The sequence below is a fragment of the Artemia sp. Qi Xiang Cuo genome, chromosome 2, assembly GCF_049724085.1.
Source record: "Artemia sp. Qi Xiang Cuo chromosome 2, ASM4972408v1, whole genome shotgun sequence".
Classification (NCBI taxonomy): domain Eukaryota; kingdom Metazoa; phylum Arthropoda; class Branchiopoda; order Anostraca; family Artemiidae; genus Artemia; species Artemia sp. Qi Xiang Cuo.
The window spans coordinates 18,201,942-18,228,587 of NC_142795.1; the positions used below are offsets into that span (position 1 = coordinate 18,201,942).

The 26,646-nt window shown below is 36.8% G+C and overlaps 1 protein-coding gene and 1 pseudogene across 4 annotated transcripts in view; both read left to right on the forward strand.

Moving 5' to 3' along the window:
- The window catches only part of Rab3-GEF (Rab3 GDP-GTP exchange factor), a 231,527-nt gene that overhangs the window by 20,795 nt on the left and 184,086 nt on the right, over positions 1–26,646 (forward strand). For all 4 annotated transcript variants that reach the window (XM_089099430.1, XM_089099420.1, XM_089099424.1 and 1 more), the window contains exons 4-6: positions 73–250; positions 5,359–5,531; positions 20,185–20,335. In XM_089099430.1, the coding sequence (XP_088955556.1) occupies positions 73–250; positions 5,359–5,531; positions 20,185–20,335 (502 nt within the window). The remainder of the gene's footprint in view (positions 1–72; positions 251–5,358; positions 5,532–20,184; positions 20,336–26,646) is intronic.
- Positions 13,369–15,046, forward strand: LOC148954968 (52 kDa repressor of the inhibitor of the protein kinase-like; annotated as a pseudogene).

The window sequence follows — 26,646 nt, forward strand, 5'->3', positions numbered from 1 at the left end:
TAATCAAAGAAGAAGAAGAATAAAAAATAATTAACGAGGTTTTGAATTTAGCTATTAATAAATTATTTTCAGTGATCATCGAAGTGTATTTGCACCAAGTGACTCGGAGAAGGAAAAGGACGGACTAAATGATAATCGGAGGGATCAGTCCCTAGACTCATTGAGGCCAAATTCCCTATTTGTGTCTACAGCTCAGGATTCAGAAAGTGGTGGTTCGACTTGTCCTTCCCCAAGACTGTTAAGGAAAAAGGTCAGAATTTTAAAAGCACTATTTGACAAGTTTAAATTATTTTTACTTTCTCTTTACCATATCAGTAAGGAGATAGGACGTTGAAATTAATGTTTTCAGCTTGTAGGATTGGCCCTAAAAACCGTATTCTAGGTAAGCCCACTAACAAAAGTGCCATTTTTATTTATGCAAATATAGTGAAAAGTGTTTTAAAGTGTTATGAGAAAGGTGAATGTATTTTAAAGTAAAAAAACGTATATGCATTGTAAATTTGTATTTTAATGTTATATGTTATAGGCCTAATGAATGGGAAGAGCCCCTTGCCGCCGTGGGTAGCTACAATGAGAATTTTGACATTGTTGTATGGTAAATTAATGGATGGAGAATCGTATGAATGAAAAAAAAATTGCCATTTTAAAGTATCTAAGGAATTGTTTGCCTTTTATCTTAATACAACATACTGTTATGTGTAGTTAATGCAACATATGTTATGTGTAGTTCAAGTATATCACTCATTAATATTTGTCACTTTTCTGAAGAGCTGTTGTGTTATAAACCACAGTATAAATATATGTTTTCCTGAAAATGTTGAGCAAGTCCAGACGTGCTTTTTCCTAGGCCCAGACTCCTCGCCTCTGGTACCTTGGGCAGTTGTTATTTAGTTACTTTCTGTTAAACGTTTTACTCTTAAATTATATTCAAGGAAATGTAAGCTACTAAAAACTTCATTATATGGAATATACCCGCAAAAGATCATAAAAAGTGCGTACATTACAATATACTTCGAGGCAGTGGGCTTATAAAAAAAATATATGAGGAGGGGCGAATTATATTAACAATGTATGGCTACTGAACATAGAGTAACCAAGTCTGAGATTTCGAAGGGGAGTTCTCCTCAAGCGTGATAGATTTGTTGGGAATGAAATAAATGATCATGGGTTAATTAATTTTCGCAAATGTAAATCTAAATTACTTTCTAAAGTTTCTGATCTTCCTAGTACCGGTGTAGTGAGAACAGGATTTTTAGTTCTTGGTATGATCTTGTCGATATAGTTTCATTAACTACCATCTCATGTCGTTGGATTCTTTGAGATTTTTCTTACAGACCCGATTCTTCATGTTGTTTTTCCTGAATATCAGTTTACTTTTAATAACGGATTGACAAGGCACCAAGGTGGTTTGGCAGTGTTAGTAAAAGAAGATATCTCTTTTCGATGCCTTGTAAATCTGGAAGGTTCACATGAGGAAATGTTTTTTGAAGTAATGGTGACTGAAATTAGTCTTGGGAAAAAAGATATAAAGTTTTTTTTTGCGTAGTATACCGACCGCCTTTTTCTCCAGTCAGGTCATTCCTCTCTAAACTCCATGATTTTCTGCATCAACCTCATTTTCAAAATAAAGATATTATCCTTTCGGCAAATGCCAATATTCACCTTCTAGAAACTTCGAATGAATCTTTTGTCGATTTATTGTCTTCTTGTTGTCCTGTTTATCTGCTTCCTACTTGCCTAATACCTACGCGAATTTCACCTAGTTCTGCTTTTCTCCTTCATAATATTTTTATATCTTTACCAGTCAAAGCAAATTTCGGTGTTTCAAGTGATATATCGGATTATTGTTTGCTGATTTCAGATTTGTCTTTTACTTATAAAATACCGCTGGTAAGTAAGGAACGTCAAGTACGGTTAATAAATAAAATAACATTAAAGCATCTGAATAAAAGCCTTGATCTGTTAGATTGGGAGGATGTTATATCCACGGAGGATACAGATAAGTCAACCGATACTTTACTAAGAAAATTTAAATGCTGCCTTAATTCTAGTTGCTCATTTGTTACGAATAAAATTTGCAGAGGAAAATTTCCCATAAGAACGTGGATAACCTCTGGAGTTTTAATAGCAGCAAAGAAACAAAAAATCATTTATTTAAAAAGCAGCTAAAGAATCCATGGCTATAATTTAATTTTTTTTTTAAATAAATGAACCACACCGATACGATTGTCGAAAAAAGGTATTATAAAGAGTCTTTAGAAGAAGTTCGAAATTCTCCTCGTAAAACGTGGTCTTTAATTAATTCTCTTGTAAAAAAAGAAAGAAGTTCTAAGTTTCCTGAAGTTATTAGTTTAGAGGATGGATCTACTACTACTAAATCGGAGGAAGTAGCTGATATTTTGAATACTAATTTTGCTAATATAGGAGAGAAAATTGCTTCCTCAGTAGAACCAGCTTGATTCACGCAGTAATAAACATTTTTTTCGTACCTTCCATCTCCTCAAAGTAATTAAATTTTTCTTGGGTCTATTTCTCAGTTTGAAATAGCAAAAATAGTTTCTGATCTAAATTCAGGTAATTCAACAGGAACAGACGGGTCTAGCTCTAGAATCGATAAAGCAATATTGTCTGCAGTAATTTTACCATTACAGCATATAAATAATCTTTCATTAAAAACTGGAGTTTTCCCATTTGATTTTAAAGAAGCGAGAATAATATTCCACTTCACGAAGGTGACTCTCTTGAAAAACCCTCCAATTTATACCCTATATTTTTTTCAGCAATTTCAAGAATATTTGAGAAGGCAATTTATAAAAGGTTTTATGATTTTCTTAAATCGTCTAATTTCTTCACAAATTCATAATTTGGTTTTAGGTCTGGACATAATACTGAAAACGCTATCCTTGCTCTCATCCAATATATTCATTAGGGTTTACATAGAGGAGAAGATTAAAAAAAAAACATTCCATAATATACCAGTTGTAGTCTTTTTTGTAAATTAGAGAATTGGTGTGTGCGCGGACCGGCGTTGGATCTAGTTAAATTTTATCTGGATAATAGAAAGCAAAAAACAGATTTAGACAATTTCCTCTCTCCACCTATTCCTCAGTCTTCAAGGTTGGGGTACCTCAGGGCTCTGTCCTAGGTCCTCTGCTTTTTCTAATTTATATAAATGACATTCACTGCGCCATTTTCTAATGTTCTTGATTGGTGTTCATCAATTGTAATTGCTTTGAATCTATCGAAAACTAATTTCATAATTTACGGCAGAAAGTCAATTGTTTGCCTTCGCATTACTGAGTTACTTTGTCCAAATATATATTATCAATACCTCTGATAGAAACGATAAAGTACCTTGGACTTGTGATTGACAAAGCCTTATCTTTTTAAACACATTCAAAAACTATGCTTAAAGATTTAAAGGTGTGTTGGGTGAATGCGAAGGTTGAAACATTATTTTACCCTACTCTGATTTACCAAGCATTTATTTTGCTCTGATTCAGCCTAATATTAATTATTATCTTCTAGCATACTTATCTAGATTTAAAAGCCACATTGAACCAATACAGATTTTACAAAATAAAGCCCTAAGATGCCTGAAACTTTTTATTCTATCTCCTATTACACTTCCAAATAAGTCTTCTACAGTATCTTTATATACTTATCTAGATATACTTCTAGTTTCTCAAGAATTTACTTTTGAAGCAATTCTTTTCAAATTTAATTATGGCATTAAGAAGTTGCTGCCATATTATCTCAATCAAAGTTTGTTCTCTCAATAAGAAGATTTACATAATTATAATAATCAACAAAAAAGAGTATCTACATAGACAAGTATAGTACTGAGTGATCTAAATTTGCTGCTTTTGTGTCGATAGCCCAGTGCTGGGATGCTCTCAAGGATCTTATTGAAAAATTTACCGAAAAATTCGATTAATAAAGAGAAATATTAAATTTCGTTTAGTTCAAAATTATTTTTAATTTTGCGTCTATTTAATAAGATTATCTTATTTGAATGTTTTGTTGCTCTGGTTGAATATGGGCCTCTCATCTATCTTCTAGTATTAATTAATACTTAATAATATTGCAATTTTTGATATTTTTTTTTATAAATCCTGGGCTAGCTGCCACTTTCATATTACTGTTGTGTTATTGTATCTTAACCGTCGAGTTATCTTTGTATTGTAGTGTTATTTGTTATTTTATTTTTGTCTAGGCTTAGTTTTTCCAGCTTGTCTCACCATGGGCCTATGACAAATATATACATATATATGTGAATAATAAAATGGTTAAACTTAAACTTGAAAGCGTACGGCTGTATTAAATGCTTAAGCTGAAATTTTGATAATTGCAGGTAATTGAGCAGTTATTTGAAAATGATAAAGGGTAAATATAGGATTTTTCCAGGAGCTTCTTCTAACGGGGAGACATGTGGGGGGATATTTAAAAAAAATGCCAGGTGTCTCCTGCAAAAAGATTTATTTGGAATATCTTGAGAAACTTGAAGAAATAGAAGAAAAAACATATTATAGCGTTGCTTTTTTCATCTTCCAGCTAGAATTCAAATTGAAAATATTTCCGGACAATCTTACATTTACCTTACTGATAAAGAAGTAAACTTCCAACGTTCGAAGTACAAACTACGGTTGACTTGACTGCAGCCGAGTCAAATATAGTTCAGCGTCATAAATATAGTTCAGGGTCAATATAGTTCAGGCTACCATAGTTCAGGGTCAGAATGTCTAACGTTTTTGTATTCCTATTATTGTCGAAAACCGTTTGCTAAAGTTTTCTCAAAAGGAGGACATGCAGGGCAGTCTGCATCAGGAGGTTCAACGCCTAGTTGAACACGTATTTCTCCGCAGGTCTGCAAAAATTTTAAATTGATGGATAGAACTTCTAGGGCTTAAGGGCCGATTACTTACTTACTTAAGACGATGCACAGGCTATTCATCCCAACTCGGCACCAGGGGGTGGTTGAACCAGGTTCTGCTAAAGTGCTGTGTCCTCTATCTGCGGAAGAACGAGTTGAAGCCACGACTTGTTGCACATGTAGCCATATTTCTGGAACTTGGCTAGTGGTTTGGCGTCCTTCTTCACGAGGCTCAGCCATGGCTTGATCTGGCCTCCTTGTTTTTCTTCCAGGAGAGTCCGTTGATTCCGGAGTCAACTTGGTCAGAGTAATGAAAGACTTGAGAGCCTAATTAGAATAAAGCCAAGACTGATACAACGTGACGATACATCGTAAAGACATTTCGTTTCAAAATTTTCAAAATAATAATGAATTTTTAGAACATTTGGCTTTTATAATTATTGTAGGTGCTTCAACTAAACCTTGCTAACGTAAATTTTTTTCAGATATCCCGACCTCGCATGTTGACTTCATTATGTCTTATATCCCATCATCCGTTTTTCTCTTTGTTTCGTGAGTGTGTAATAACGTTAAGAAAGCTAGTGGAGACATGTAATGACGAAATATCACAGATTCGTAGAAATGGATGCAATAAGACTAGAAAAAAATGCTACTTAAGGTAAGCCAAGCTAATTATTTAAAAGTTTTTTCTTTTAACTGTTATATTATATTTAGGTCTCTGTTGTGAGTTTTGTTGGACTCGTTTTGCCAATGATTTGCTAACAACTAGGTTGTTTTTTTGGAGATTCAAAAATTCCAGGGTTGCCCAATCTAATTTCATACTGACTGATCAGAAATCCTTCTGATTTGTAACTAAAGTTCCAGCTAGAATTCCAACACTTTTAAGTTAACAATTTTTTACGAGAGAGATTTCCTTTAGTCAATGTAAAAAGTTATGAAATATGCTTTGAAATTCTCTCAGAACGTTGAACCAGGCTATAAGATCCTTCTAATAATATATTTATTAGATATTATAATTATAAATAGTGTTTCCGATTGATATAAGCTATTTTAGTTAGAAGTCGTTCCAAAGATTTCTCTAATCAATACATGGGAACAGTTCTTGAGTTCTTTCTCATTTTCCTTGAACGTTGAGCCTTAGTCCTTAAATATCATAAGATGCTTATAATGATATCCCTATTAGAAGTTATAATGATATGCTCTCTTCTCACTAAATTGTTTCCATTGCACATTGATACGGATTTAAGATTTTTTTTATTCGATCAATTCCAGAAGACTGTGGCTGATGTATTTCATATAATCTCTAATCATTGGACCTGATACCCAATTTTCACTTGATTAACATTAGAAGTAATAATCATGCATGAATTAATACCAGAGGTGTGTTGCTGATATAATTTTCATTTACCTCCAGCGATGAGTCTGAGTCCCTAATCTCATTAGGTGCATATAAAAAGGTCCTTGTTGTATTAATAGGTCCTATGCTAACTTCAAACTAAGGTTGGTTAATTATCAATTAAAATGAGTCCAAAGTCTCAGCAGTCAGCATAATATCACTGTAGTCGCGTCTTTATATTATCTATACATAGTAGACCCAAGTCCCTAATTCTTATAAGCTCCTTATAGTGAGATCCTTATTAGAAATAATTTTCATATGCGAACTTCTCAACTAAATTTTTTCCGTTGTTAATTAGATTGAGTTCAACAGTTTATATTTTCATCAATATTAGAGGACAGTTTCTAAGTCTTTCACACAATCATCGAGCGTTGAACTTGAGTCCCTAATTCTCATAAGATTCTTGTAATGAAATCATGAGATAGAACAAGGTTATGAGTTTCTTTCAGTCAGAAGAGAAGTACTGTGGCAAAGGTCTTTCACATCACATCCGAGCATTGAACTTTGGTCTCCTGTTCTCATTATTAGAGGTAAAAATCATAAATAAAGTGTTTTACTAGAATTTTTATAGCAAGTTTCGATGAGTTCAAAAATTTAGTTTCGGTCGGTAGAAGTGGACTGCGGCTGAGGCGTTTCATAATTTCTCTGAGCATTGAGCATGAGTCCCTTATACACATTAAATGCTTATAATTAATTTAGCTTTCAACTAAACTTTTCCCATTATAAAGGTGAATAAGCTGAATGTTTTTTTCTTCATTTAAGATACTTATTAGAACTTTAATCCTTATTGTGTAATTGTACATAACGTATTCAACTAAAATTTTCCTTTTAAAATTTCGAATGAGTTCAAGAGACTTTTTTTTACTCAGTTCAAGAAGGCTGCTGTAATGATCTTTCTTATTAAATCATTTACATTAAATACTTATAATTAATTTAGTTTTAAACTAAAATTTTTCCATTACAAAGGTGAACAAGCTGAATGTTTTTCTCTATCATTTGAGATACATATTAGAACTGAAATCCTTATTGTGTAATTGTACATAACGTATTCAACTAAAATTTTCCTTTTAAAAGTTCGAATGAGTTCAAGAGACTTTTTTTTACTCAGTTCAAGAAGGCTGCTGTAATGATCTTTCTTATTAAATCATTTACATTAAATACTTATAATTAATTTAGTTTTAAACTAAAATTTTTCCATTACAAAGGTGAACAAGCTGAATGTTTTTCTCTATCATTTGAGATACATATTAGAACTGAAATCCTTATTGTGTAATTGTACATAACGTATTCAACTAAAATTTTCCTTTTAAAAGTTCGAATGAGTTCAAGAGACTTTTTTTTCACTCAGTTCAAGGAGGCTGCCGTAACGATCTTTCTCATTTTCTCCGAACATTGAACTGATCCCGAAAAATCACAAAACTGTCGTTCTATTCAAGGACTTCCTTGTTCTCTGAGAGCCAGTAGATCTTTCTTAATCAATATATCTCCTTGTAGCGTTTACTCAATCTAATAGATAGAGTGTTTTCTGCACTAAATATAAAATGTATTTATTGATTGATCCTAGTTGCTAGAAGTACCAATCATATGCTGATTTTCAGCCAAACTTTTTCGATTACAGATTTGAATGGGGTCAAGATTGTTTTTTGTTTTTTTGTGCAAGAAGGCTATGGTAGAGATCTTTCCAAGTTTACCTCAAATATCAATTACGAAGGGGAGGGAGGTTTCTACTATTAAAAACTAATAATATAGTCATCAGTTTCACGGTTTTTCATGCAAGTTCTTGGAAAACCATTTTTCTCATGAGGATGCCCCACATGGATACTAATTGGGGGCAACGCCCCCTGGGAGACAAGAAGACATTAAATGTTGGATACAAATAGGAAATGAGAAATATTACTATTTAAACTCGATGAAAACAAAGCTCCTGGTGGCACTTAACATCCACCCCTGATAAATTTTCCTGGTGACACTCATGATACCCCCCCCCTCGAAATTTCCGCCTCCATTCTGGTAGGTATGTGAGTACAATCTTATGTACTACATAGAAAAAGATATTTCTAATATAAGAGGGGCGCTATCCCCCCTGCGCCAATATTGAAGGCATAGTAAAAAAAATGTCTCCTGGAACTAAGAGGGATTAGAGAACTTCTATTCCCCCCTTAACCTCCTTCTATATCTACCCGAAGGCTCATGAAGAGTCTGGATATTCGGGCATCAAAACACATTTTTGGGGCTTGAGGAACACTCCGTTTATCTAACACCAAGATCCACTGGGCCTCCTTCATAACGGCTGATGTGGGTGATCATCGCTGTATTTAAATTAATTTAAAAAACAAGTTTTTTTTAACTGAAAGTAAGGAGCGACATTTAAACTTAAAACGAACAGAAATTATTCCGTACATGAAAGGCGCTATCCCCTCCTCAACGCCTCATTCTTTACGCTAAAGTTTTTTATTGTTTTAAAGATTAAAGTTGTGAGACAGAGTCAAACTTTAGCGTAAAGAGCGAGGTGTTGAGGAGGGGACAGACCCTTTCATATACGGAATGATTTCTGTTCGTTTAAGTTTTAATGTCGCTCCTTACTTTCAGTTAAAAAACTTGTTTTTATTAATTAATTTCTGAACATTTTTGAATTAATGCAGCTTTGATTTTGGCTTACCGTACATGAATAATTAAAACGAAATTCGTATATTAATTTTCCTTTTTTTGGCTAATTGGCTTTCTCGAAATTTTGTCCTGACGTAACTTACGAATTAACTAACGTAACGAATTTCTGTATTCGTATGTTTTTATTACGTATATTAGGGAGTTCGCTCCCTAGTCAATACCTCGCTCTTTACGCTAAAGTTCGAATTTTGTTCTAATCACGAACCCCTGAATCACGAAGGCCGGTTAATTAGATAGCTCTTTTGAAAGTACTAAAAAAACTTTAGCGTAAAGAGCGAGGTATTGACTAGGGGGTGAACCCCCTCCTTTACGTAATAATTTCTGTTTGTTTTAAGTTTTAATGTTGCTCCTTACTTTTATTAAAAAAAAATTTGTATTTTAATTTCTGATTGTTTTTTACATAATGCTGGGATAGCTGGCGCTCACTTCATAGAAATGTCCCTGCCCACAAGTAAATATCCTTCATGGAAAGATCCTCCCCCATAACCTCTACTCTGACGCCGACCCACCACTAGAAAAAAATTCTTCCTTAAAGCTCCTGTACATTATCCAATAACCAATACTATATGTAAACAATGGGCAAAATTTATAACTTGCAGCCCTTCCCCCGGGAACTTTGAGGGATTATGTCATCTTCAAAGACATAATAAATAAATTTTCGACTATGCCGAACAAAATGGCTATTTCAAAATTTTGATTGGGTTGTTTTAGGAAAAAAATGAGGGGGCCACTCTACACCCCATGCGTTGGTTGGTTCAAAAAAGCAAGAGAGGAGCTGACCTTCGGTTGCGTGAGTTCTTTCCCAATGTTTTTGGGGTAACTGGATCCGTGTAATCGCCTCTGGGAAAATAAAAAAAAACAAAAAAAACAAATAAACACTCATGCGTGACCTTTCCTCTGACAAAAAATATAGAATGCCACATTTTTGCCGAGAGGAGCTAGAAACTTCTATAGTATGATTCTCTGATAAATTGAACCTGGTTGTGTTAGTTTCATAAAGATTTTACGACTCTTAGGGGTTGTTTCTCCCTTTTTTCGAAAATAAGGCAACTTTTCTCAGGCGCGTAACTTTTGATGAGTAAGATTAAACTTGATAAAACTTATATATTTGAAATCAGCATAAAAATCTGATTCTTCTGATGTATCTATTGGTATCAAAATTTTAGAGTTCCGTCTTTTAGAGTTTCGGTTACTATTGAGCCGGGTCACTCCTTACTTACAGTTCGTTACCACGAAATATTTGATTTTATGTAACCTAAACGGGAAAAACTAATTTAAATATAGTTTTAAAATAAATGTTGATGTTAGCCGTTTATTTGTATAGACTTCTTGCAGCTCTAGGAACCAATGAGATACCGCGTGGTATTGTTGTCTCTGGAGCTGGAAAGCTCAATATATAGTTTTTCGCTAAATTGAAGTCATTTGGCTATCTCTTAATCTTCACTCGATGAGTTTTTACTACCCTTTGGTGAAAATTTACCCTTTGGCTACTCCCAGGAATAATGATATGCTAAGTTTTGAATTAAACTTTTTTCATTGTAGATTTGAATGCTGTCCGAGCGATTGAGCCTCCTAATTTTCATTAGATCCTTATTAGAATCAAGGTGCATATTATACACAGTTATGATCATATAACTCTGTATATGTTGAACTAAATTTCCCAAATTATAAGTTAAAACCAGCTTAAAATAATCTCTTTCACCAAATACAAGACAATTGTCTTAGCGTTTCTCATTTTTTCCGGACATTGAGCCAATCCCGAATAAGCACGATATTTTCGTCCCATTTAATAACTTCCTTGTTCCCTGAGAGTCTCTAAGTTGTTCTTAATCAATATGCCTCTTTGTAACGCTTAATCAGTCTCATAGATAGAGTATTTTCTGCAATATAAATTCTCTGAAAATTTTACCTTCATACCCTTAGGTATAGTTGTAATAGTAGTCACAGCAGTAGTAAAACTACTCAATTACTACTCAGTAGTAAAACTGCTCTTTTTTTAACCTGTATAGTCGTATACTTTTTGAAATTTTTATCTTAATGCCCTTAACCTTACAAGTAGTTGTGATAGAAGTAGTAGTTAGAGAAATAGTAATAGTAGTAGTAGAACTAGTAAATGTTGCAGTAGCAGTAGTATTAGTAGTAGTCTGCACATATCCCCTTTTGGTCAATTACTCTTCCCCTTTAAGTATTCCCAGAGAGTTCCAACTTAACACACAGACCAATTCTTAAGATACGCTATTTTGACAGTCTAAATGCCCATAGTCTCTTTTGTTAGTTCGAAGTTGCCATCAATATTCTCTCAAATTTTGCCTTCTTAGACTTAGCATTAATAGTACTAGTATCATAGTAGTTTCAGCGGTAGTAGAAGTAGTTGCAGTGTTAGCGTTGTATTAGTAGCAGTAGTAGTAAAGGCAGCAGTATTAATAGCGGTAGTAGCATGTGCATATTGCCTTTTGGTCAGTTGAAAATCACTTTCATGATGTCCCGGATGTCTTACCTTGACACGTTAAGCCGTTCCAAAAATATTGTTGATGAGCGCTTTTGACACCCTTTTGACCCCCTATTCACCTTAATAGTCTAAAATTTACAAGTTTTTGCAACTGAAGTAGTAGTTTGAGTAGTTTAGTAGCAGTAGTCGCATAAGGAAAAGTAGCAGAGGTATTAGCGTTAGTAGTGAAAAGCATATATTACCTTTTTGTCAATTGATCTTCCCCTTTAAGTATCTTAAGTTTCAACTTAATACCCAAATCAATTCTTGAGATACGCCTTTTTGACAATCTATGTGCGCATGGTGTGTTTTGATTTAGATCAAATTCCCCCTCAGTATTTTGTCAAATTTCCCCCTTCATACGTGTAGCCTTAATTGTACTAGTATCATAGTAGTAGTGGTAGTAGCAGGAACAGTTGTAGCAGTAATAGTGCATAATTACTAGTAGTAACAGTAGTAGCAGCAGAATTAATAAATAGTAGTAACAGTTACATTTTGCCTTTTGGTCAACTGAACATACCACTTATGATGTCCCTGTAATTTCCTCTTGGTATGAAAAGCCGTTCCAAAAATATTGCTGATACGCAACTTGCTGATACGCAACGTATCAGCAACTTGTATGCACATAGTACGTTTTGATTTAGTTCAAATTTTCCCTCAACGTTTCCTCAGATACTGTCTTCAATATCCTCAGCCTTAATAGTACTCACTACAGAAGTATTAGTTTTAGTTATAATAGTGGTAGTAGTAATAGCACTTTTGGTAGCAGTTGAAGCAGCATTAATTGTAGTAGTAGCGTGCAAATATTGCCTTTTTGGTCAATTGATCATCTCCCTTATCATTTCCTGAAAATAGTAAATTAATATACTCAGTCATTCCTGAGGGACACCCTTTTGGCAATCCATATACACATAACATGCTATGATGTAGTTCAAAACTCCCCTCAACATACCCTTAAAGACTCATCTTAATACCCTTCGTATTTTGGGAAAGTACTTGACAAAGATGCATACCTCTTCTCAATAACATATACTATATGTAAGCAATGAACAAATTGCATGACTTGCATCCCTTGCCCTTAGGCCTCGGAGGGGGGGGGGGAAATCCCCAAACACATAGCTACTGAGCTTTTCAACAATGCTAAAAAAATTGATGTCTCAAAGCTTTGTTTGGATGTTTGTTATGGAAAATGATGGGCATGGGGGGAGGGAGTTTGGATGTTTGTTATGGAAAATGATGGGCCTGGGGAGGGGGAGGCTAGTTGATCTCCATCCTTATTGACCCTTAAAAGGGAACTAGAACTTCCAATTTCAACCAAATGAGCCACTTCTAAAGTTTATATAACCGTCCTTTCTATAAGAACCTCAAATGTCCCTGGGGCATAACTTACAACCATCGTCCTTAAGTTCTGTGGTTTGTATCAACCTCAAAAGCTCAAATGATATGTGGACTATTTTGAATATAAAGACTGTCTCAAAATATCTATTGGATGCATCTCAGGAAAACACGATGTGCTTGTGTGCGTGGGGGGGGGGAGGGAGTAGCTGCGCTCTGATCACTTTGACTCTTTATAATGGCACTAGAACTCAAGCACGTACGTCCCCCCCCCTCCCCAGAAATCTCACGATTCTTTTTTATTTTCCCATAGTTTTCTGATACTTCTCACAGAATAAAAGATAGTGACTAATTACTGATCTAGACATAATGTGTTAACCGTTTTCGATAATTTGTCAGCCTGTAATTACCCGATTGGGTCACCAGCATAGTATTAATCCATTTCCTGTCCAACTTTTTTAAGCTAACTGTTAGTTTTTAACGATCATCTGTTCGTGGGTGGTCCTTCCTTAGGGGATGAAGTAGTCATTCTTGCAATTAAATCCAGGCCTTTGCTCTTGCAGTTGACAGTCTAAAACCAAGTGTTGCTAAAGATAGGACAAGTGTGACATGTCGAAAAAACAACTGAGTGTTCTCCAGCTTTGGGGTAAAAAACGACAAATTAGTGAGGTTTACTCGGAAAAAAGTGGCAATGGTGATCAGCTGAACATTGCAGTTGCGACTGAGCCTTTGACTTCAGCTCAAGAATCAAAACCAAATGCTGAAGTAGTAGCAGACAAACTTGATGAAATGAATATTGACATTGAGCTTGACATTGAACCTTTTTTGAAAGAAGAGGTTCGGTTTCCGATGAAACAAAGTATAATTTACGGAAAAGGCATTTTAAGCCAAACAAGGACTATCCTTTTCCAGTTCATGTCACAGGCTCAAAAACAAGGAAGTTTCAAGTTAGCTGGATGGATATGTAGGCTTGGCTATTATTTTCTTCAGTGAAAAAAGGGTGTTTCTGCAAATACTGTGCTTTGTTTGCTTGTGATCAAGCCGGAAGGGGTCTCACCAAAAATTAGGGCAGCTTGTCATGGAGCCTTACGTGAATTAGAAAAACGCCTTATAAGACCTTTCTAAACATCAGTCGAACTCTTACCATAAAGACGTTGTTGTTTGGGGGGAAAGTTTTCTTGCAACAGTGAGAAGGCAAAAGTCCTCTATAGTGGAAGTCTTGAATGCTCAGAAAAGAGACGAAATAGAAATTAACAGAAAAAGGCTTCGTCTCATCACAGAAACAATACTGTTGTGTGGACGGCAAGGACTTGCAATGCGTGGGGATGAGGATTCGGGGAAATTAACCTTTGTAGAGCCTGTAAAAAACGATGGAAATTTAGGACCTTGCTACGCTATCAGATGAAAGACGATCCAATAATGAAAGAGGTGTTCGAGAAAAGCGCGGGCAATGCCCAGTATTGCAGCCCCAGAATTCAGAACGAACCAGTTAATATTTGTGGAAAGCTCATTACTGCAAAGATTGCTGATCAAGTGAAATCGGCTCGTTTTTTCACCATCCTGGCAGACGAGACAACCGACATATCAAGGTAGGAACAGATGGCTCTAGGGCTTCGATTTTTGGACAGCAAAACTTTTCAGATCAGGGAAGAGTTTGTCGAGTTTGCCATTGTTGAAGACTTGCGAGGTGAAAGCCTCGGTCAATTTATCATAAGTCGAATGGAAAAACTTGGTCTCGATATGAAACTATGCAGGGGACAAGGGTATGATGGGGTTGCAAACATGAGTGGGCATTTGTCAGGAGCCCAGTCATTTATGTCGAACAAATATCGACTTGCCAAGTATGTTCACTGTGTCGCCCACATCTTGAACTTGCTATTTACGGACTCGAGCAAGCTTCCTGATATCAAGCACTCTATGATGGTTATTCGTGAAATAGTTAATTTCTTTCACTTCAGTGCCAAGCGAAGCGCTGTCTTAAAAACCTACGCTGAAGTCAATCTGAAAGGAGTGTGCGAAACTCGATGGGTCGAAATACATGATGCGATACAGAAATCAAAGTAGTTAGTTTTTCCGATCTCTCAGGCCCTAGAGGACATAGAGACGAATGGGGACTCCTTGGCGTCGTCAAAAGCCAGACGTCTGCTCATTACACATCCTGAGCTTAGACTATATAGTGACCCTTATTGCGATGGATTTTTTTCTTGGGTTCACACTGAATTTGTCTAGGCTGCTGCAGTAGAAAACATCGATGTTGCTATATGCATTCAGTGTGTCGAAACTGTGACAGAAATGTTTCAAGATACACGAAATAAGGCGGAGGAGAAATTCGGTAAGCTGTTTTCGGAAGTCACGTGCATATGCCAAGAACTGGAAGTCACTATTACCATGCCACGAGAGAGAAATGTCGCCAACATCCCACATGATATCCAGGAAGAGAAGCACATACGGTACAATTGTACTATCTAGTTTCTCTTTTCGTCCCATTCGTGGACCAACTCATGCAATCACTCAAATTTCGATTCAAAAGCACAAAGCTATTCTGAAAAGCTTTTGCGGAATCATGCCATCTTTTGTTGTAAAAGAGCCTATTGGCGATGTTAAAGAACTTATCAAGTTATATGCCTCAGATCTAACAAGCTCGGAGTCCGCTATGAAGGCTGAGCTTCAACTATGGCGGGCTAAGTGGCTGAAAGTAGACTCCTGTCTTTTTCTAAAGACGGCAGTGCAGAGCCTGGCTGAGTGTGAGCGAGTCTTATTTCCCAACGTCCATATGTTACTCCGCATTTTCTGCGTTATTCCTACTTCTCCAGCATGTGTTGAGACGTCATTTTCTTCAATGAAAAGGCTAAGAACCTATCTCCGCAGCCGAATAGATGAAGGCCGACTAAATAGCTTGGCACTTTTGAATGTCCATCGAGATATTTCTGTATCAGTGGATGAGATCCTGGAAAAGTTTGCTCTTAGCTCTGCCCGTAGGTTGCAATTTGTAATATTGGGCGAGTCTCTATTTCTTGACATATGTACTTTTGGTTTTGTAGATGTTACCTAATATAATGTGCTTTCTATCTTCTGTTTTGAAGGATTTTGCCCCCCCCTGAATCAAATTCCTGCGTACGTGCCTGCTAGAACTTCTGATTACCAATCCAATGAGTCCCCTCCAAAGTATATACGACCACCCTTTCTATAACAACCGTATAGACCCCCAGGGAACAACTTACAACCCTTGCCCTGAGAGTTGTAGGGGGGGGGGGGTCTTCCTCACGGACATAATATCCGGATCTTTCAACTACGATGAACAAAATTATTATCTCCAAATTTTTATTGTAGGTGTTAAGGGAAATGATGAGCGTGGAAAAGGCGGTGGGCGGGGACTGGTTGCTTTCAAATCCCTTTGACTCTTAACAAGGGCACTGTACCTTCCAATTTCGAATCAAATGAGCCTCATCTGAAGTTTATACGACCACCCATTCCATGAAAACTTTATATGCCCTCATGGTATAACTTACAACCCTATCCCCAGGGTGCTGGTTGGTTGTGTCAATCCTAGAGGCACTATTATATGTTCTTTGGACTATTTTGAACAACATCACTATCTCATAATTTCAATCAGATGCGTTTAGTGAAAAGAGGGGTTGTCGGGGAGGGGGGATAAATGCCCTCCATCACTTTTGACGCTTAAAAAGAAACTACAAGTTCCAATTTTCAACCAAATTAGCCTCTTCTAAAGTTAAAGAACCATTCGTTCTATAAAAACCTTAAATGCCCCGCAGCATAACTTACAACCCTTGCCCCCAGGCTCCAGTAGTTTTTATCAACCCCAAAAGCCTTGCCATATGATCTTTGGACTACTTTGAATAAAATAACTCTCTCAGAATTTTTTATTCGATGTATTTCGGAAAAAAGACGTGTTGAGGGGGGATAGCTGCCCTCAGATCACTGTGACTCTTAAAAAGGGTACTGGAAATTCATATTACCAATCAAATGAATTCCCTCCGAAGTATATACGACCACCCCTATTCTATAAGAAGCGTATACACCCCGGGGCATAACTTACAACCCTTGCCCAGAGAGCTGTGGGGGCCGGATTGTCTTTCTCAAAGACATAATTTCCGGACCCTTCGACTACAATGAACCAAGTTGCTCTCTCAAAATTTTAATCGGACCTCTTTGGGGAAATGACGAGTGTGGGTGGGGGCTGGTTGTTCTCAAATCACTTTTGACTCTTAAAAAGGGTACCATAGCTTTCAATTTCAAATCAAGTGAGCCCCATCTGAAGTTTATACAACCACTCATTCCATAAAAAACCTTATATGACCCCAGGACGTGACTTAAAACCTTATTCCCAGGGCACTGGGGGGGGCGTGTCAACCCTAGAGGCATTGTTATATGTTATTTGAAGTATTTTGAGCAAAATCGCTTTCCCACAATTTTAATCCGATTCGTTTGGTGAAGGGGGTTGGTTGGGGGAGGGGGGCTTGCTGCCCTCCATCCCTTTTGACTCTTAGAAGGGAACTAGAACTTCCTGTTTTCAACCAAAAGGGTCTCCTCTAAAGTTTATACAACCATTCCTTCCATAAAAACATTAAATGCCCCGGGGTATAACGTACAACCCTTGCCCCCAGGCTCTGGAGGTTTGTTTCAACTCCAAAAGGCTTGTTGTATGATATTTAGACTATTTTAAATAAAATGGCTATCTCGAAATTTCTGTTAGATGCATTTCGGGACAATACTACCTGTGTGTGTGTGTTGGGGGGGGGGGAGAGGGCTAGCTGCCCTCCGATCACTTTGACTCTTAAAAATGGCACTAGAGCTTCTGACTACCAATTCAATGTACCGTACCCGAATTTTATATGACCACGCTTTCTAAAGAACCTTGTATGTCCCCCCTCCGCATAACTTACAACCCTTGCCCTGAGGGCTGGGGGGATTTGTCATCCTCAAAGATACAATTTCCGGAACCTTCAACTACGTTGAACAAGACGGCTATCTCAAAATTTTGATTGGAAGTGTTTTAGGAAATGATGGGTGTGGTGGGCGGGGTGCATTTGCCCTCCGATCACTTTCGACTGATAACAAAGGCACTAGTTCTCTGAATTTCCAATCGAATGATCCCTTTTTGAAGTTTCCACGACAACACTTTCTATAAAAACCTTATATGCCGTAAGGGCCTAACTTGCAACCCTTGTCCTGAGGGCTGTGGGGGGTTGTCATATTCAAAGACATAATTTCCAGACTTTTCAACTACGTTGAACAAAATGGCTATATCAAAATTATGATCGGAAGTGTTTGGAGAAATTAAGGGCGTGGGGGGGGGGGCATTCGCCGTCCGATTACGTTCAACTATCCAAAGGGGCACTAGCACTCTCAAATTCCAATCGAATGAGCCCTTTTTGAAATGTGTACGACAACGTTTTCTATGACAAATCTTATATACCCCCAGGGTATAACCTACAACCTTCGCTCTGAGGGCTGTGGGGGGGGGCGGGGTTGTTGTCCTCAAAGACATAATTTCTGGACCTTTCAACTACGTTGAACAAAGTGGCCATCTCAAAATGTCGATTGGACGTGTTTTGGGAAAGGGTGAGTATGGGAGGGGGGTTAGTTGCCCTCAAATCACCTTCGACTATTTAAAAGAACACTAGCCGTTTCAATTTCCAATCGAATGAGCCATTTTGAAGTTTATACGATCACCCTTTCTATAAAACCTTATGTGTCCCCAGGGCTTAACTTACAACCCTTGCCCTGTGGGTCCGGGGGGGGGAGGGGGAGGTTGTCATCTTCAAAGACATAATTTTCGGACCTTTCAACTACGTTAAACAAAATGGCTATCTCAAAATTTTGATTGGATGTGTCTGGGGAAAGGGTGGTCGGTTAGTTGCCTTCCAATCCCTTTCGACTATTAAAAAGGGCCCTTGCCCTTCCAATTTGCAATCAAATGATCCCTTTTTGAAGCTTCTACGACAACTCCTTCGATACGAAGTGCCCTGGTCTAAAAAAATATATAAGTAAATAATACATCGTGCCAACATCGTTCTTTGCTTAGGCAGCGCTGTTGCGCTGCCTATGAATTGTATAATTGATGTGTTTCTTATATGAGCAAAAAATGATTCAAAATAATTTTTCTTAATCTGTACAAGTGGAGGAAGTCAATTCAGAAGATACTAACATAAGTTTCCGTGGGCAGTAAAAAAAAAGGACATCCAATTGAAAATAACTAGAGTTAATGGAATAAGATTGATTTTTAGAGAAAAGGAGTGGTTGAACCCCCTAATCAAGCATTTATTAATGGTTCAAAGTTTTGAGTTTTGTTACACAATCGCAGGCAAGGTTGGAGGAGATGCAGCCCTAAAAGTTTAGCTTCAGATTTACTTCATCCTTCAAACTTTTATAATGCACCCCCAAGAGGGAAAAACAATAACAATTATTTTTATCTTAGACATGAAGAGGTGGAGGTATCATTTATGTTTTGTCTCTTATGCTTTTCTGTTACATACTATCAAGGTCCTCACTCATAAAAAACAAAACAAAAACTTGTGAGTTGTGAATGAAGTGAAGGTTTCTCACTTTTTCTAAATATAGCACACTGGTCTTGGTTTTTTCAAGTCCGTTAGTCTCTTGCCTTCCTTGTTCTTCTTGAGCTTTGAGTTAGGTGTTGTTAGCATCAATATAACTTCTTGCCGTGGATAATTAATATAATAAAATAGGATATTATCTGTTTTACGAAACTTTTAGTGCGCTAATATTCAAGAACAAGTGGGTTCGTTATAGATCAGGTGCCTTCTTAAATGAGATGTATACATTTTAAATAATTAAAATATTTTGAAAGTTGTAATCATTCTTCTTTCGCGAGAAACATTTTTCATGAGAAACTCATTTAAAAATAAGTGTAATTTATTATAGCTAATAGGTAATTCGAAGAATTTTTCGGCATAATTTGCGTGTGCTTTTAGTGATGAAAGCTGTCATTTCTCTTTCTCTCCTCTATTTCTCTCTCTTGCTCGTTCAATCTCTATCTCTCATGTTTTTTTAATACTCTGGTTTAAAATTTCTAATTTCTAAATAGGCCCTACTGTTCCAATTTTCTTAGTAATCTATTTTATGCTTATTATTGAAAGAATTATGACCTTATAAACTACGACTTTGCCGAGTAAAGGTTAAAAAAACAAAACTGACTAAGTGTACTCACATGTTTGGGCCCACCAAGGGGAAAAGAAATGCGAATTTTTGTGATATTAGTCCTAATGAACCACCTCTCAGAAATCACCTTCTTCATGGTGATTTTCCAAAATCACCAATTTTGGAAAATTATCTGCCCTCCTCACTGAGAGTAGTACTTGTGTGCCCTAGGGAATACATATAATCCCCGAGACCTGAAATCAAGACTTAACCTAGTTTTGTCATGACTATCATCTTATATTTCAGGGACACTATATGGAGTCTGATGACTGGATTTTTCGTCAGAGAAGATATACAAAAATCTCCACTAGTTCAACATCTACTTCGCGACATAGAAACTTGGATCTTGAAACTATTAAGTGCCCCTGTTCCAGTGCCTGGATATACTCGAGTTGAGGTAACTTATGAATACGAATATATATATATATATATATATATATATATATATATATATATATATATATATATATATATATATATATATATATATATATATATATATATATATATATATATATATATATATATATATATATATATATATATATATATATATATATATACATATATATATATATATATATATATATATATATATATATATATATATATATATATATATATATATATATATATATATATATATATATATATATATATATATAACCCAAGTTTATACATATAATCAGATATATCCCTAAATATGTTTTGGATCGGTTCCGATTCACCCCTCCCCCCACACACAGCTCTTTGCATGTACGCATATTAATTAATTTTTGGTTCAAATACGTTGAACAAAATGGCTCAAAATTTTGATTGGAAGTGTTTTTGGAAGTGATGGGCGTGGGGGGGGGGGCATTTGCCCTCTGATCACTTTCGACTAACACATTAGGCACTATTCCTCTCAATTTCAAATCGAATGAGCCCTTTTTGAAGCTTCTACGACAAAACTTTCTATAAAAACTTTAAGTGCCTCAAGGGGATAACTTACGACCCTTGTCCTGAGAGCTATGGGAAGGGGGAGGGTTGTCATTCTCAAATTTATAATTTCAAGAACTTTTAACTAAGTTGAATAAAATGGCCATAGCAAAATGTGGGGGGGGGGATGAATCTCCCTCCGATTACTGTTGACTATTAAAAAGGGCAGCAGCCCTCTCAATTTCCAATCGAATGATCTCTTTTCGAAATTTTACGACAACACTTTCTATAAATATACCTTATATGCCCCCAGGGCATAGCTTACAACCTAAGCCCTAAGGGTTGTCGGGGGATTGTCATGATCAAAGACATAATTTATAGACCCTTCAGCTACGTTCAACAAAATGGCTATATCAAAATGTTGACCGGAAGGGTTTGGAAAAATTATGGGCGTGGGGGGGAGGGCATTCGCCCTTCGATCACTTTTGACTATTGATAAGGGCACTAGTCCTCTCAATTCCCAATTGAACGAACCCTTTTTGAAGTTTCTACGACAACGCTTTGTATAAAAACCTTACATGCCCCCGGGGCATAACTTACGACATTTGCCCTGGGTTTTTTTGGGGGGTGGGGGATTTGTCACCCTCATAGACTAATTTCCAGAACTTTTAACTACGTTGAAAAAAAATGATTATCTCAAAAATTTGATTGGATGTGTTTGGGGAAATGGTGGGAGTGAGAGGGGGGTTAGTTGCCCTCCAATCACTTTCTACTATTAAAAAGGGCACTAGCTCTTTCAATTTCCAATCGAATGAGTCCTTTTTGAAGTTTCAATGACAAGCTTTTCTATAAAAACCATGTATGCCCCCAGGGCACAACTTGCAACCCTTGCTCCGAGGGCTATGGGGGGGGGAGGTGTCATCCTCAAAGACCTAATTCGCAGAACATTCAACTAAGTTGAACAAAATGGCTATCTCAAAATATTGATTGGACGTGTTTTGGGAAATGGAAGGCGTGTAAGGGGAGTTAGCCGCCCTCTAATCACTTTCGACTATTGAAAAGGGCACTAGCCCTTTCAAATTCCAATCGAATGAATCCTTTTTGAAGTTTCTACGACAAACCTTTCTGCAAAAACCTTATATGCCCCCAGAGCATTAGATACAACCCTTACCATGAGGGCTATGGGGGGGGGGGTGTCATCCTAAAAGACCTGATTTCCGGAACTTTAAACAGCGTTGAACAAAATGGCTATCTCAAAATTTTGATTGGATGTGTTTGGGGAAATGGTGGGCGTGAGAGGGGGATTAGTTGCTCTCCAATCACTTCTGAACATTAAAAACGGCACTAGAACTATGAACTATATAACAATTAACTACTATGATATACTAGTGCAATTAAGGCTACACGTATGAAAGTGGAAATTTGACAGAATATTGAGGGGGAATTTGAACAAAAACCAAAACACGCTATGCGCATGCAGATGGTCAAAAGGGTGTATCTCAAGAATTGATTTGGGTATTAAGTTGAAACTTTCGGAGAATAATTAAAGGGGAAGATCAATTGACAAAAAGGTAATTCATGTCACTACTAACACAAATACCACTACTATTTTTCCTTATGCTACTACTGCTACTAAACTACTCCAACTACCACTTCAATTGCAACAACTTGTAAGAAAGAGTATTAAGGTGAAAAGGGCGCCAAAATGGTGTCGAAAGTGCATATCAACGATATTTTTTGAACGGCTTATAGTACTATACAGTTATTTTGACTATTATAGACTATAACTATATAGTCTATATAGTTATTTTTTGAACGGCTTATAGTAATATTAATAGTACTATTAATGCTAAGTCTAAGAAGGCAAAATTTGAGAGGATATTGATGGCAACTTCGAACTAACAAAAGAGACTATGTGCATTTATATTCCCAAAATAGCGTATCTTAAGAATTGGTTTATGTATTAAGTTGGAACTCTCAGAGAAAACTTAAAGGGGAAGAGTAATAGACCAAAAGGGAATATGTGCACACTACTACTAATACTACTGCTACTGCGACATTTACTAGTTCTACTACTACTATTACTGTTGCTCCAATTACTACTTCTATCGCAAATACTTGTAAGGCTAAGGGTATTAGGATTAATATTTCTGAAAGTATATGACTGTATAGGTTAAAAAAGAGCAAATCGACAATATCATAGACAGTGAAATACCGCTGCCTAAGTAAAGAACGATGTTGGCATAATGCTTATTTTTATTTTATTTTTTTTTAAACTTCAAAAAGGACTTATTCGATCGGAAATTGGAAGGGCTAGTGCTTTTTTTAACAGCCGAAAGTGATTGGAAGGCAACTAAAATCCTTTCCACGCCCACCATTTCCCCAAACACATCCAATGAAAATTTTGAGATAGTTATTTTGTTCAACGTAGGTGAAAGATCTGGAAATTATGTCTTTGAGGAGGATACTCCCCCAACAGCCCTCAGGGCAAGGGATATAAGTTATCCCTGGGGGTATATAAGGTTTTTATAGAAAGTGTTGTCGTAGGAACCTCAAAAAGGGCTCATTCGATTGGAAACTAAAAGGGCTAATGCCCTTTTTAATATTCAAAAGTGATTCGAGGGCAACTAACCCCCCTCTCATGCCCACAATTTCCCCAAACACATCCAACCGAAATTTTGAGATAGTCATTTTGTCCAACGTAGGTGAAAGTTCTGGGAAGTAGGTCTATGATAATGACAACACTCCCCCCCCCGCCCACAGCCCTCAGGGCAAGAGTTGTAAGTTGTGTTCTGGGGGCATATAAGGTTTTTATGGAAAGTGTTGTCGTAGAAACTTCAAAAATGGCTCATTTGATGTGAAATTGAAAGGGATAGTGCCCTTTTTAATAGTCGAAAGTGATTGGAGAGCAACTAGCCCCCTTCTCATGCCCACCATCTCCCTAAACACATCCAATCAAAATTTTGAGATAGCTATTTTATTCAACGTTGTTGAAAGTTCTGGAAATAATGTCTTTGAGGATGACAAACCACCTACACTCCTCAGGGTAAGGGTTGTAAGTTATGCCCTGTGGGCATATAAGGTTTTTATTCATAGAGTTTTTCGTAGAAACTTCAAAAAGGGCTCATTCGATTGGAAATTGAAAGGGCTAGTGCCATTTTTAATGTTCGAAAGTGATTAGAAGGTAACTAATCCCCCTCTCACGCCCATCATTTTCCCAAACACATCCTATCAAAATTTTGAGATAGCCATTTTGTTCAACGTTGTTTAAAGTTCCGGAAATCAGGTCTTTGAGGATGACAACCCCCCCCCATAGCCCTCATGGTAAGGGTTGTATGTTATGCTCTGGGGGCATATAAGGTTTTTGTAGAAAGGGTTGTCGTAGAAACTTCAAAAAGGATTCATTCGATTGGAATTTGAAAGGGCTAGTGCCCTTTTCAATAGTCGAAAGTGATTAGAGGGCGACTAACTCCCCTTTCACGCCTTCCACTTCCCCAAACACATCCAATCAATATTTTGAGATAGCCATTTTGTTCATTTTAGTTGAATGTTCTGCAAATTAGGTCTTTGAGGATGACACCCCCCTCCACAGCCCTCGGGGTAAGGGTTGTAAGTTACGCCCTTGGGGGCATATATGGTTTTTATAGAAAAGGTTGTCATTGAAACTTCAAAAAGGACTCATTCGATTGGAAATTGAAAGAGCTAGTGCCCTTTTTATAGTAGAAAGTGATTGGAGGGCAACTAACCCCCCTCTCACTCCCACCATTTCCCCAAACACATCCAATCAAATTTTTGAGATTATCATTTTTTTCAGCGTAGTTAAAAGTTCTGGAAATTAGTCTTTGAGGATGAAACCCCCCCCCCCCCAGAACCCCCAGGGCAAATGTCGTAAGTTATGCCCCGGGGGCATGTAAGGTTTTTATAGAAAGCGTTGACCTAGAAACTTCAAAACGGGTTCGTTCCATTGGGAATTGAGAGGACTAGTGCCCATATCAATAGTCAAAAGTGATCGGAGGGCGAATGCCCCCCCCCCATGCCCATCATTTTCCCAAACATTTTTGGTCAACATTTTGATATAGCCAATTTGTTGAACGTAGTTGAAGGGTCTATAAATTATGTCTTTGAGCATGACAATCCCCCGACAAGCCTCAGGGCTTAGGTTGTAAGCTATGCCCTGGGGGCATATAAGGCATATTTATAGAAAGTGTTGTCGTAAAATTTCAAAAAGAGATCATTCGATTGGAAATTGAGTGGGCTGCTGCCCTTTTTAATAGTCAACAGTGATAGGAGGGAGAATCATCCCCCCCCTCCCCAACACTTTGCTATGGTCATTTTGTTCAACGTAGTTGAAAGTTATTGAATAATGTATTTGAGAATGACAACCCTCCCTCCCCCCATAGCTCTCAGCTCGGGACAAGGGTTGTAAGTTATGCCCTTGAGGCACATAAGGTTTTTATAGAAAGTTTTGTCGTAGAAGCTTCAAAAACGGCTCACTCGATTTGAAATTGGGAGGGATAGTGCCTAATTTGTTAGTCGAAAGTGATCAGAGGGCATATGCCCCCCCACGCCCATCACTTCCAAAAACACTTCCAATCAAAATTTTGAGATAACAATTTTGTTCAACGTATTTGAACCAAAAATTAATTAAGATTTTAAGGAATAAGGATCAGCACATGTGTCTTGAACTGACAATGCACATTTTTTCAGTAAATTCATTTGAAATTTTCATTTTTTTTCAGTTTGCACGTTACTGAAAAAAAATACAAATGAATGTGCATTGTCAGTTTAATATACATATGCTGATATTTATTCCTTAAAATATTATTAATATTTGATTTATTACAGTTATAAATGTGAAAACACTTTTTTTTTGTGAATTGCAAATTTTGTTCTGGCCTTGGGAAGGTCTAGGGGTTTTGAGGCCAACTAATGTTAATTTCTGGTCGTTTCGAGTTTGGCTTGGTTATTTATTGTAATTTGTGTTCGTTTTGGATTTCATTTATTTATCGATGCTGATTAGAGGTAGTTTTATGCGTGGTAGATTATTTAATCTCATTTTTGCTCATTTTTGGTTTAATGGAGTTCTTTCGAATTTTGATTTTGATTTTCGACTTTTGTACTAGAACTATGGATTTCCGATCAAATTAGCTCCTTTAAAATATCAATAATATTACTTGGTATGATAGAGCAGCACTTCCTATGATATTGCTTATATGCCCTTTTAATACTTGCATGCGCCTAATTTTTCGTTTAATTGAAACTCCCCCCAAACGTTCCAACTTAATACCCTTAGTTACAGTAACCATAGAAGTATTGAAAGTATTCCCATAGTGGCTTCTGCCTAGTTCAAAGTCGTCACAACTTACCCTGAAAGGTCTAACCTAATGATGTAAGCTGTTATTGTGATGTTGCTTTGTCAGCCTATTGACAATCTACGTGATCATAGTTCGTTTTGATTTAGTTCAGCATCCGCCTACATACTACTTGAAAGCTTGACCTTAAAACCCTTAGCTTGTGTAGTAGCAATAGTTGTAGTAGTAGTAGTAGTAGTATTTTTAGCAGTATGCAAGAAGCACCTTTTTTTTCAACCTCCCCTTCAATACACGATAAAATTTTTAACCTAATACCATCAACCGGTCCTGAAGCATTGCTGATACAAGCATTGATTTGGGCTAGTTCAACGTCCCCCACAACAAGCGTTGTAAGTTTTAATTTCACAGACGAAAATGTTCACAAGCTATTGCTGATATGCCCTTTTAACAACCTGCACATGGATGGTAGGTTTTCATC